The sequence below is a fragment of the Neodiprion lecontei genome, chromosome 6 (assembly GCF_021901455.1).
Source record: "Neodiprion lecontei isolate iyNeoLeco1 chromosome 6, iyNeoLeco1.1, whole genome shotgun sequence".
NCBI lineage: Eukaryota > Metazoa > Arthropoda > Insecta > Hymenoptera > Diprionidae > Neodiprion > Neodiprion lecontei.
The window spans coordinates 24540189-24552800 of NC_060265.1; the positions used below are offsets into that span (position 1 = coordinate 24540189).

At 36.3% G+C, this 12612-nt stretch overlaps 1 protein-coding gene across 7 annotated transcripts in view; it reads right to left on the reverse strand.

Moving 5' to 3' along the window:
* Positions 1–11824, reverse strand: part of LOC107223050 (heterogeneous nuclear ribonucleoprotein 27C) — a 33008-nt gene extending 21184 nt beyond the window's left edge. For 5 of the 7 annotated variants that reach the window (XM_046743602.1, XM_046743598.1, XM_046743599.1 and 2 more), the window contains exons 1-7: positions 11684–11824; positions 8917–8976; positions 6526–6733; positions 6075–6261; positions 4402–4484; positions 2458–2848; positions 88–288 (exon numbers count right to left, since the gene is read on the reverse strand). In XM_046743602.1, the coding sequence (XP_046599558.1) occupies positions 88–288; positions 2458–2848; positions 4402–4484; positions 6075–6261; positions 6526–6733; positions 8917–8976; positions 11684–11721 (1168 nt within the window). In that variant the 5' untranslated portion in view covers positions 11722–11824. The remainder of the gene's footprint in view (positions 1–87; positions 289–2457; positions 2849–4401; positions 4485–6074; positions 6262–6525; positions 6734–8916; positions 8977–11683) is intronic. The other 2 variants (XM_046743600.1, XM_046743604.1) reach the window with 2 other exon arrangements.
* Between the last annotated feature and the right edge of the window lie 788 nt (positions 11825–12612).

Consider the following 12612-nt stretch of genomic DNA (forward strand, 5'->3'; position numbering starts at 1 on the left):
GCTCTTACACACGCCACGACTAAACATGTTCAAGGGGTTCGAACGAGTGGATAGAGGAGAGACTTGACTTTACTGAGTGAGACTCACCCTGCGGGCCAGAGGGGTTCGAGTTGGAGTTGGGCTGCGAGGAGTTGGGCTGAGGGGGTTGGGGCGGGGGCTGTGTACTAGGGGGTGGCCCGTTTTGTGGCATGTTCCAGGAGTTCCAGGAGCCCCCGGGCCCTCCCCCCGCAGCCCCCCCCGTTCCCGCCGCCGGCCCGTAGCCCCCTGAAGTGGCCGCCGCTGGCCCACCTGCGATCATTAACCACACAAACACGTGTCACCGACGACCGTCACCCCACCTTCTTCGTATCTCGTCTCATAATAAACACGTTCAGTTATCGAGTATCGATCGTAGCACCGTGTATAAACAATTCTCTCATACCGTCTCAAGACTTTCTTTGATAATTACTGTCGGAACTCAAAGTAGGAAATCCTAAATGTGAATTTATGGCTAGCAAAGCAGATGCCTATTTTCTCATGAAACCAAATCAAAAGCTTTGACTACAGATATCGACACCACTTTATACGAAAACTCTTAGTTCTCAATGAAATGTTGAATATATCATAATATACCGTTCATTTTAAACCTTTGCACATGTTTTAGCCCCACCGTTGAACTCGACAAATTTAGACTGGAGACAGATTTTCAGTAGACAGGATTTTCTGAGTCTCGTATAGCTCACAAATTTCTGATAATAAACAAGTGGACGTTTATTTAAAAAAAGTGAAAAACAAAAAACCCCCGATCAAGACCGTTTTATTTATTATTTAATTAATTCGCAAAATATAGAAACGCGATTAGGGCGGAGTGAGATCGATCGTCAACACGGTGCTAACGTGTCACTCCAAGTACTACATACTTTCTACGATTCTATGTCTTCTGATTTCCTCGTCCGGGCATTAGTTATAGTGACATTTGTGTTTTACTAAATATAACGAATAGCTAACCTCTCCAAGCGGGATGGAAGGGGAGGGGACAGGATCGATAATTAATTAAATGTTAATCTTTAAAGTTAACACTTAAACCGAATGGAAAGAAAATCGTACGAGTTGACACTTACCGCTATTGCAAATTATCAGAGTAATGTGTAAAATTGAATCGAGAATATCATTATGCGAAACCTGTAGAGTTGGCAATGAATTTTTTAACTGTGAAGGGCAAGTTTGACGTAAACACGTTTTGTAAAGTGATAGTTAAACTAACTGCATAAACATATCCTTGTCACCCATGAAAGGAAATGATTTTCTCAAATTATTAATTTGGTGTCGCAGCCCGAGTGCCATCTCTTACCTTTTCCTTCCGAAGATGAACGTAAGATTAAAGAATAATTATTCCTATGTTAGCACGTTAGTTGGTCGAGGCTGACTATGGATTTTCCCGAACTACAATATTAAGCATTGTGCATGTGCAGTTGAATAAAACTAGATTTTATTTTTAAGATTTACCAACTTCACTTTGCATCGACATTTTACCGTTACAATCACGTTGGGTAATAACTGTCAGTGACGTGTGACAGTTATCACAGTATTTATTTCAAACAATGCCAGTATACAACATATTAAATAGTAAATGCAAGAAGTGTACAGATGAATGGACACAATATGCAACGAAATGTGATGACTATAAATAAAAAGAAAGAGTAACAAATTCTTGAAAAAAATTGATTATTTTTAAATCTATACTGAAATGGTAAAGGGAGACTGAAAGGAAGGAGCTTCATTTAAACCAGTAATAATCATCCCGTTTTTGCATGAAATTATGAAAAAACGTTCTTTAACAAACCATGTAAGCTATATAAATTCTTAAATTCGAAAATTTAACTATATATTCTGGTATTCTCGCACGGATTACAAATACTAAACTGCTACTGATAAACTAACACATATCAAAAATTGCGCGACTATTTTCAAAATAGATATCCGACAATATCGAAGTTTGATAAGAATGATTTATTAAAAAACAAAATACAAGTTGGATACCAAACTCTCAACGACGATAATTAATTCGAGCTGTGACCAGTCCGTCAACGCAACACAGCCAAGAACAATAGTTTATTTGGAGATGTCGACGCAAAGCATATTCGTACTCGAGAGAAGATCATCGAATATTTGTTGGAATTGTGAAAGTTGTCGCAGAATATCAGCGACAAAATTTTAAGATGTACATGTGACATAATAAGTACGTTTCTGTTAAATCTGTGATTTACCGAGATTTCAAGCTTCTTACACTCTCATTGTTATAAAAACATTAGCGATCGAAGATGAGGTTGTCAAATCAGTAACTGTGTTCAACGATAACGTAAATTGCGAAACAGCGGCGACACGGTTTCAGTTACCAGTACCAACATGACAAAAAAACCATCACTCCCAATTATGAATTCAATAAATGAAGGGATAATAATTCATCAACAAACTTACCATAACTTCCATAACCCTGAGTCGCGGCAGTTGGTTGAACGTTGTAATTACTTCCCCACTGGTGAGGCGGGGGTGGTGGAATCTGTTGCTGCTGAGGCGGCCCAGGCGGAGCCCCCCACCCCTGAGCATTATATTGGGTGCTGTACCCAGCGTACCCACCAGTCTGAGGACTTGTGCCCCATCCCTGATACTGCTGCATCATATTCCCCGGTGGCCCCATTGGGCCACCCATCATGGGTCCTCCCATTTGTCCGTTCGGGCCACCCATCGGGCCCATATTACCAGCCATACCCATTGGCGGGCCGCCTTGTTGCGGGGGTCCCCATTGACCCTGATGACTTTCATTCATTTTGCTCGAAGAATCACGAGGCTCTGCCCGTTTTATCTCAACCTGGAATCAAGAGAAATTTCCATACCATAAACAAACCGATGTAAAAATATTACAAGTTACCGAATCACCGATCTAATTCACAAAATTCTCAGATTAATGTACGTGACATTTCCAAAGAGGCAATTTTTTCAACGATTCTTTATGCAATGCAATTTTTTTTTCTCTGTCATGAAGGATTGTTCGTGGGATTGAACCAGGATATTTGATGGACTGAACTAGTAGGGCAATGCTTTTTTTATAAAAAACAAAATTTCTAGTGGGAAAACCACCTCCTTAAGCTTCTCCTTTGAAGTTTATACCTGTAACTTTGTTGAATACAATTATTGTATCACGAGTTTTGAAAAATATTGGAAGAAAAAAACAAAGAAGAAGACTAAACACAAATGGAATTGTTCGTAATTGATGGAAATATCACGTGTTATCTTTCGTTTGACTAGGAGACTACTAACTGATATTGAAACAATGTTTTTATCTGATCATTTAGTATTTTTATACTCTTATATTTTTTACATCCAGTTAAACGTGAATATATACGTTGTATAAACTGATATTTAAAAAGCTAATAATACCTAAATTATTGTTACAATATTCGAATAGCATATAGAACAATTTAAAGCTAGAAACTCAATTTGTTATTGAAAACTATTGGAATACGTCATATATACCTGTTTGATATCAAATACAATTTTTTCAAGTGATCTAATTTTATGTTACACGATAGAATATTAGAAAAAAAATTTTTTTAAATACAATCAATTTATAACTTGATATGAATGATAAAGATAAATCAAACCTTAGACTCTATTTAACTAGAATCTAGATATCATTTAATTACCTTATTTAAAATAAATATATTCATTAAGGCCATCATGTTTTCGATAATAGTCAGGTGTCAAAATAATCACCTTTTCTAACGACTGCAATGTGAAAAAAAAAAACTAAAAAATATTCACGACCGGTCTGTAGCTCCTTGTCAAATATATTTTAGTATAACAAGATCAGATCAATTAAAAAAATCGTTTCAAATTGTTGAATGGTATCGATGTACTTTCACCATAGGACGTGATATGTTCAATAACATCATTGTTGATAAAATTGAAATGTTTCTATGGAATCACAAATTCAAGAGTAGCTTTCAAAATAAATAAACGAAAAAGGAACATATTTCAAAATAAAAAATCAATTTTAAGAAAAGAAAAAAAAGAAAGAAAAATTTATGCCTTTGTAGTAAGGAAACCATGATTTTTGAATATTGCGAAGCAAAGTGGTTCACAAATTCGGCAGGCCAGAATTACTTTATCTAATTTTATAAAATGATAAGATTATTATTTTTAAGACGTAAATATAATTATTATAGCTACTATAGCACGTAAACAAACATAATTCAATACAAAGTTGCCCTAAATATATTTATACTCATTAATTCTATTGAAATGTGTCCCATTCCTAATCTAGACTTTTTATTATGTGACCAATATGTATATTAGTATATACCATTTTTTTGTTCCTTTATTTTTGTCTGTTATATATTTTGTGGTGTATGATTGCTATACCTGTTTTCCATTCAAGTTGACGAAATGCTCGGCGACACATCGGTCCACTGCGTCTTCATCCTCAAAGCTGAGAAAGCCAAACCCTGTCGTCCAAACGTGACATATTGTACATCAAGAGCCCAAAACGGTTTTTTTTTTTTCATTTGTTCATGTTATGTTCTTTACATCAAAGCTCATTTATTTATTGATCACTATGATTGATTTTTTTTCCCTATCTTTAACCCATTGCTGAGTATCAAAATAACGTATCTCAAACTGAATAATGTATAAGTGTTAATAGTTCTAGCATGACCCTACACTGCTGATTTAGTTGTATCACAGGCAAAAATTCACATGTTTAACACCAAATGTTACTATTTTGAAATAAACTATGAAATTGAGAAACTTTACATGAAGCAACTGTATTCCACTTTGATTCAAGATAGGATTATCTCACTGTAAGAAATTTGCAATACTCCTTTTCAGTAATAACTCAACTTCACAGTATTCTATTGACTAAACGTCCCAAATTCATTAAATATTCTATACCAGAATCAACCAATATTATTCATAACATATAGCTGAAACCATTCGATCTATAGAAAAGTATAGGGAAAAATGTACGGCATTAAAAACGTGACTTCAACGTGTATAGAATTATGAGCAACTTCACAGATACTACTTTTCGGTCATATTTACATTAACGAGATACATTACTAAAAAAAAATATTCATCACATGAATTCAAGAATTTAATGCAATGAGAAAGGATTTTTAATCTTTGTTCAAGTAAATCGGTAAGTATAAATTGTAAAATGCTGATCCAGTCAATCGTTCTGTAAGTTTATCTTTGTTCAGTCCGAGATGTAAGCCAAGTAATGTAGCTATTAGCAAATTGATAAAGTGGAATACAAAAATTGCCCATGAAGATTTTTACACGAAATTCTTATCGTAGCTTAGCCAACTTAAGCTAACTTACAGTAGCATAGCCTTACGGAACCTTAAGCTAGACTTAAGATGTACTTAGCCAGACCAATTTATAACGTGTCTTAAATAAGATAGCATAGCTAGAGTAAAGAAAATTACTAGATTTAGGTTAATTTAGATAAACTTAAGTAAATCTAAATTACAATTGAGACCGTTATAAAATTATGACAGCAGTGCAATGTTTTTTCTTCAAGCATGAAAAATTATCAATAAATAAATGTTAGCTATGGACTCGTCTGTATATAATATGTGTACTATATCTAAAGCCACCTTTGCAAATTCATGTGAATTTCAATGCTCAAGTAACTTCACCAGTAAAAGTTACATTAAAAGTTTATTCTATCGCTTTTCATGTGATTTAATCCATTACAAATCGCTAATACGGTAAAGAATACAGTTGTTGGCAAATTAATTGCATGTTGCCTTACCAACGACCATATAATCTTATCTATGCTTCATGATGGATTTGTTACATTTCTTTTTCTAAACAAATTCAGTTTTTGCAATGAAAATATAAGATACAATGAAAATAGTATTTTTAAAAAAACTCGCTAAAAAAATTCATTATCTGAGGGAATAAATCCGGTTACAAACTCACACGAATTTATTGATTATTGATAATATCTTTTTATAAGAACCTTTCACAACTGGTTGTGAGCATGATAAAGACAAACGCGACGATGAGATAATATCAAAGGGTAAACTCACCTCTGGACTTCTTCTTCTCTTGATCGTACATGATGACCACTTCCATGACTTTGCCAAAACGAGTGAAAAACGATCTCAGATCAGTTTCGGTGACATTGCTCGGCAAGCCACCTAAGAAGACTTTTGGAAAACCTCCGCTACGCTTTGGTTTTTGCAAAGTGCGTGGATTGCATGGTTTCGGATCAATCTGTGAGAGAAAATTCAAGAATATATTACTAAAATGAAAGCGAAAAATCATTCAAATCATCAGAAAATAATATACAATTTGATTGTGAGTGAAAACTGAAGTATAAAATAACGAAGAACAGCTTATTCTGCTAAAGATTAGATCTCCATAAATACAGTGAAAAACAGTCTGTTCCAAGATATCCGTTCTACAGATTTCCAGCAGAAAGTATCGAGAATATTGTAACCGTCAACTGAAACAGAAAATTTTTTCATGCAAGCTTACCGTGCGTCCATCTAGTTGGTGTGGCCCATTCTGAAGGACGAGAGCAACATTTGCAGGGTCACTGAATGTAACAAATCCAAACCCACGGCTGCGACCTGACTCGCTGTTCTTCATTACAACGCAATCAATAACCTCGCCATAACGGCTGAAGTAGCGCTGTAGATTCTCCTGTGTCGTCTCCCAGGACAGACCACCGACAAATAATTTTCTGCACAAAACAATCGAATGAATAATGAGTGGCGTAACACTAAGAGTGCGACCGGTTGGGGAGAAAAAAGAATGAATATATGTAGTAAATAAATAATAAGTTAACAGAAGAAAAGTGGGAAGCAACGTTATCGTTTCAATTGTTTTTGATCGTAAGAAAATTGATCGCACCGCGTAATGGATACCAGCAGCTATGCAATTTATCCAAAGTGTAGGTTGCGTGTGGGCTTTGAATGCATTACGTGCACTTGTTGGATGCAATCACATCAGTGTCGCACGTTATAACATGTTATATAGAATGAGTCCTGCAGGTGGTAACATGTATAGTCGATGTGGTAGCGAGTATAGTCAATATTGTTTGTGCATGCAATAATTGATAAACCGATTGATAAGCCTTTGTTAAACTGTACAATATATCGAAAGATGGTTACTCTAAAAAATTTGAGGAAATAGAGAAGAAAAAAGAAGATGTGATAATGGTTAAGGGTACAATTTTAAAGAATTTTAAATGCAAGGTAATAATTTCTAAACGGTATATTGATGGTTAATTTGAAACAACAAGAATCATAAGTGGTTTCTACACCATGCGGGAATAGTTGGCATTGTGAAATTTTTCTGTTGTGTTACTTTTATAACTGGTTTTTAACTTCATGACCGTCGTGCAGCGTATTTTCTATGGTTACAATTTAAATAGTGGGTAGCAGATATCACGAATACAGGCTCAGCAAGAGAAAGCAATAAAGTGCGAGAAATAAGGTTTTAACAAAATTCTGTTATGAAAATTTTAATAATTTAACCCATTGGCGTAAATTTTTAAAATATAATATATTCAAGGCTTGGTGCATGCGTAATCCAACATAGTCGCCATGTAAAAACAACTCTGTTCCCAATTACTTGCTGGATAATAATAAAATGCGAAAATCACTCAGAAAAATTGGATACCGCGCCAATGAGTTAGAAACATCAATCACAAATTAGCCTACGTTGAAAGTACCTCGAGTGATTGAATAATAGAATTGTGTCTCACTGTACAAAATTTTGACCTATGTGAAATCGCTAATTATGAAATGGAATAGACAAATTGACAGTGACAGTTTTCTTAGTTGATTTAATTAGAACTGGGCAATGCTGACCTTAAAACTTTTCGAACGTTCAGTTTAGATATCGGTCAGTTAAAAGTCAAAAACGCAAATGAAAACGTTTTTAGAATATTTCTTTTTTCTGCACACCTGACAAACATCGCCAACGAGGTTCAAGTAAGTAATATTGACATGGTGATATAGTTTTTTTAAGTCGCTCATTTACAATTTTACAGTGAATTTGCAGAAACTGAGTTTGCAAAATATAAAAATTTTTTGACAGAAGACAGTATTATTGCAGAATTACGATTTTTCTTAAATATGTACCGATGCACTAACGTTACCAATTTAAACCTCATCATTGATATTGAGAATGATATCAATCTCTCTGTTTATTAATGTGATACAACCTTCCAATCGACATTTTCCACTCAAAATACCTGATTATTCGTGCATACTTTTATTGTACTTGGTGTTCAATACCAAATATATTGTTTAAATTCATAATGTAGTCATATTGCATAAAATGAATCAAGTTAACACAGATATAACTTATTTGAAAAATATCGCTGTATTAAATTTTGATGAAAAGATTATTTTTCATGGAAAATAAACTTTTCTGACCCAGTCTTGGCAGCTGAAAAGGGAGACGAGACCTTAAGAGGAAAAGTGATTTACCGATCGGCAGGATAGTCGTAGGCATTAGTCTTAATTTTAGTTATATTAAGCATAATGATACTTTCAGATCAAAATAGCCAATGGTGATAGAGAGTTTTTTTCACAAATGTGTCGCGCATTCAGAAGAATGTTTGATACTGCAACAGTATATGAGTTTCGAAACGTATTAAAAGTGAAAATGAATCTTTGATCTCAGACTTCAAAAGAAAAACCCGCTATTTCGATTGCTAAGCTGATTGGGATCCGATTTTGTCACTGCCTCGTGACTCGACGTTTGACTGTGACAAGAAATAAAATCAGTTAAACAGCAACGAACGCACGGAAGGGTTGAATTTCATCAGATCTGAAAGTCTCTGACAGAGATGTGTATAGGGTAGAGGTAGTAGGTGTACTTTATTTGCTATAAGGATAAGAATGTGCTACTGACTCGCTTGCATCGGAGTTTGACTGGGAGTTGTGCCGCCCAGGGCGCTCGTCTCCCCTCATCCTGGACAACAGAGACACAAGAGACAATCTCAAAGCATACATAGATATTAGCCTTTTCACTGAAAAAACTGGGTGGAAGGACACGCTAAGCTCATCATCCTTAAAGCAATGGAGTCTGGGATTCGATGGACACGGTTCTATTTCAGGTTTTTTAAGAGAAAATAAAAAAGGAGATACCAGGCACAAGATTGTCCAAACGATTAGCTGTCCCTACTCCAGCTTTACTTACACACACAATTCGGCTATATAAGAGAAATCAAACTCTGAATCAGATGTTACCATATCCCTACCAAGCTTTTTTTCTTATACTCAACACCCTAGGACAGCATTAAAGTTGCTTTACACAATTGTACAGTCAAACTCATCATTTATACGAGCTACCACACGATTGCGAAATAGCTGTTTCCAACATTAATATAAGTGGAATGTGGTGAAAGTTAGCAGCTAATCATCGTCAAGTGCCTTTAATCACAAACAATGAGATTGCCAGTCCAACTTTGTTGTTATCAATTTCACTTCAATGTATTAAAATTATTGATAAATTGAGATTATATGAAACATGGCCTCGATACACAAGACTAAGGTTCTAACGTACATCCTTGATAAGTAAAGCCAACTGTTGAGTGAAAAAACGTCACAAGATAACATTAGCAAACTTTCAAGTTAAAAGTAGCAAAAACAATGATGAGTCACGAAATTGGCAAATGCATACCAAGTGCTAGAAACACACGATGATAAATGTTAATCTACAACACGATCTACATTACAAGAGAAATACATATCTGGTACTTTAAGATCATTTCAATTACAGTTCAACAAGCAACTGATACGAGACGGTCTTTCTTTTTCTCAAAAATTATCCGTAAGATTCAACATTGACCCGTTGTAAGGTACCATAAAAGGAAGAGATTGTATAAGGCACAAGTATTTATAAGTTAATTACTATTCAATTTCACTGAAATACAGTTTGAATTGAAAAATCAATCAACAGACGGTGACTTGATGTATTATTTACTCTTCAATACAATCGGTCGCCATTGCCGCATATATACTTGGACTCGAAGTACACAGCTGGAGAATTTTAAATATTTATAATTTAGTGGAAGGAGTGATAATAATGCCAGTCATTCGCATCATTGTTTATACTGCAGCTGCTACAGACTGTGGAAAATTTTTCTACGATATTAGTGGTACTTAAGAATTTTGTGCCCTGGGTATCAAATTTCCATTAAATACCAGGAGCAAACTGATTAGAAGTGGAGGATTAATTAAGATGGTGCATAAATATTACACAATGTTTTAACTTTAATGCTTCTCTTTCATCGCTACTAATTCCTGCTGCAATAAAAGTCATCAAAAAATTTAACCCAATACCATTGGCTAGTTTGACTTAAGCGTAAATGAAGACACAGGTCCACATAAATTTAAAACTGGCAAAATAGTTGTGCAATTATCGAATCGCCTATAAGGTAGGCGACGACAGTAATAATGACAAAAGGATCTAAATAATCCGTTCACCTTACCCAGTCAATTAGCAGGAAACATAACGATTTTGGAATAATTCCTGCGTATAAATTTATACTGTGCATGCGTGATAATGCGAAAAGAAGAAGTGTTTGGACTATAGAGTATGAAAGAATAAAAGAAATACGTAACGCAAGCGTTGCCGTGGGAATTGCTCAAATCTGCGTTGAATTTCTATCGCGTGTGCATACGCGTAAATACATAGGCACATAGGCGTACATAACACAAATAAAAATCCTGCTTAGCGCGCATATGGCCGCCATGTTTAGAGAACTCACCGAAGGAAATACGACGAACTCGAATTGCCATTCATTAAAATCGTGGTTATATTTTGGGGGGGTATCAGCGAATTACCGGAGCTACCAATCAAGAGTGGCGAAACTTTACTACGTTGCAAATGAACCGTAAGATCTGCGACCAAGTCGTAAAATTGTTTACGACGAATAGCGGTGATTGAAATGAGAATGAGAAAAATAAAAAAAAAAACGTAGGAAAACAAATATTTATTAAGCGGGCTTCGGAAATGCCGCGGATCGATGACTGACCATTAATATCGAATCATTCGCTGTAATAGCCAAAGATTGATTTTCTTGGCGAGAAATGATTCGTAATAATTCAGCCCAATAAGCGTTGCCAACCAACCCAAGCGGTTTCCTCCCGACAGGCGAGACGCGAAAGAGCGGTTTATCCCACATTTTTCCGTATTCGCGCAGCAGCGTCGAATCGGGTAAAAGTCGAAATTGTCTCTTGGCATTGAGTTCTTTAACCTAGAACGGGAGAAATACTGTTTTGCCTGATTGTGAATTAGGGACGGGCGGGCGCCGGGGTGGGCGAGACAGGTGAGGGGATGCAGAGGCGAAGATACGGTCACCGTGTGAAGGAGAGAACCGGCATCAAACACCGCACCAAGCTAGCAAATTCTACGCCACAGCCGCCGATGCGGTTGCAGATTTTGGAAAATAGGAGGGAATTCCGGGCGAGGGGATGATTTTATTGTGGATATTTAAAGCCCGGCGGTGAAGACAGCCGGATTTCAGGGCTGATAGATTATTGAACGTCAGCCCTGCCGAAACGCAAATGGTCACATCGCGCAGCAGTCAGTCCGGAACTAATATATCGGGACGAACCTAGCTTGCGCAATATATTCACCGTATTACGACCTAAAAACGTATCGTTAGACTTACCCCTTTTCATCGTCGTCCATTTCGGATTTCACTCTCATAATATTACACTTAAAACTACAAAAATGTTATTACTTTTAGCGCGCGTGTGGGAATATGGCACGATGCTAGCGCGACGAGGGTAATGGCTCCTCACAATGAACGCGACTCACAGAATGTAAACGTAACGAAGCGGCGCCCGTCACTTCCGCTGCCGCTAAGTCAAATCAGTAACCCGAACGCTCGATTCGCAGCATAAATCATCTGATGCGCACCGGTTTGGTCACGAAAAGTCCCCCCGTATTATCTTATCACTAATTAGTTATGTTTTATTCTCTAATACTCGCGAAACAATGATATAAAAAAATTTTTACAAAGAGATGTTGCCTGGCGCCGTAGGCCCGGGTTCAACGATCTGGCGTCACGGAGGCGACGCTCGACGCCATCTTGTTCCAGGATTGTGCGGGAAATTTTGAACGCGGCAGAATGCCACGAATATCATTATAGCAGTTTTTATAAGAAAACCAGTCCTTCACCCTGATATGATTACTTTCAAGCGTGCGAGCAGCTTTGTCGACGAGATTCACTTTCGTGATGCGGTATACTTAGGCTTGATGAAAATGATAATTCCTCTTAAACTGTTGAGTATTTGTTCGTATATTTTACACATTACATACGTTTGCGGCGAAGTTCTTGATCTTTAAAAAGGGGGCTGCTATAATCTTTCCCGTTATATTGATTTCTCTTCTATTTTTCAGCATCTTATCAGCATTGTAACGGTTTACTCTCTGACTTAATAGACAAATCCTTTTTTCGCCTTTTTTTCACACTTGCTAAACGGACGATCGCTGTAATCTAGTATAAATATGTAGAATAAAACTTTTCAAAAATCTATATTTTTGAACGAAGCACCTACTAATAAATCAAAATGTAATAATTTGTTCATAGTTTAA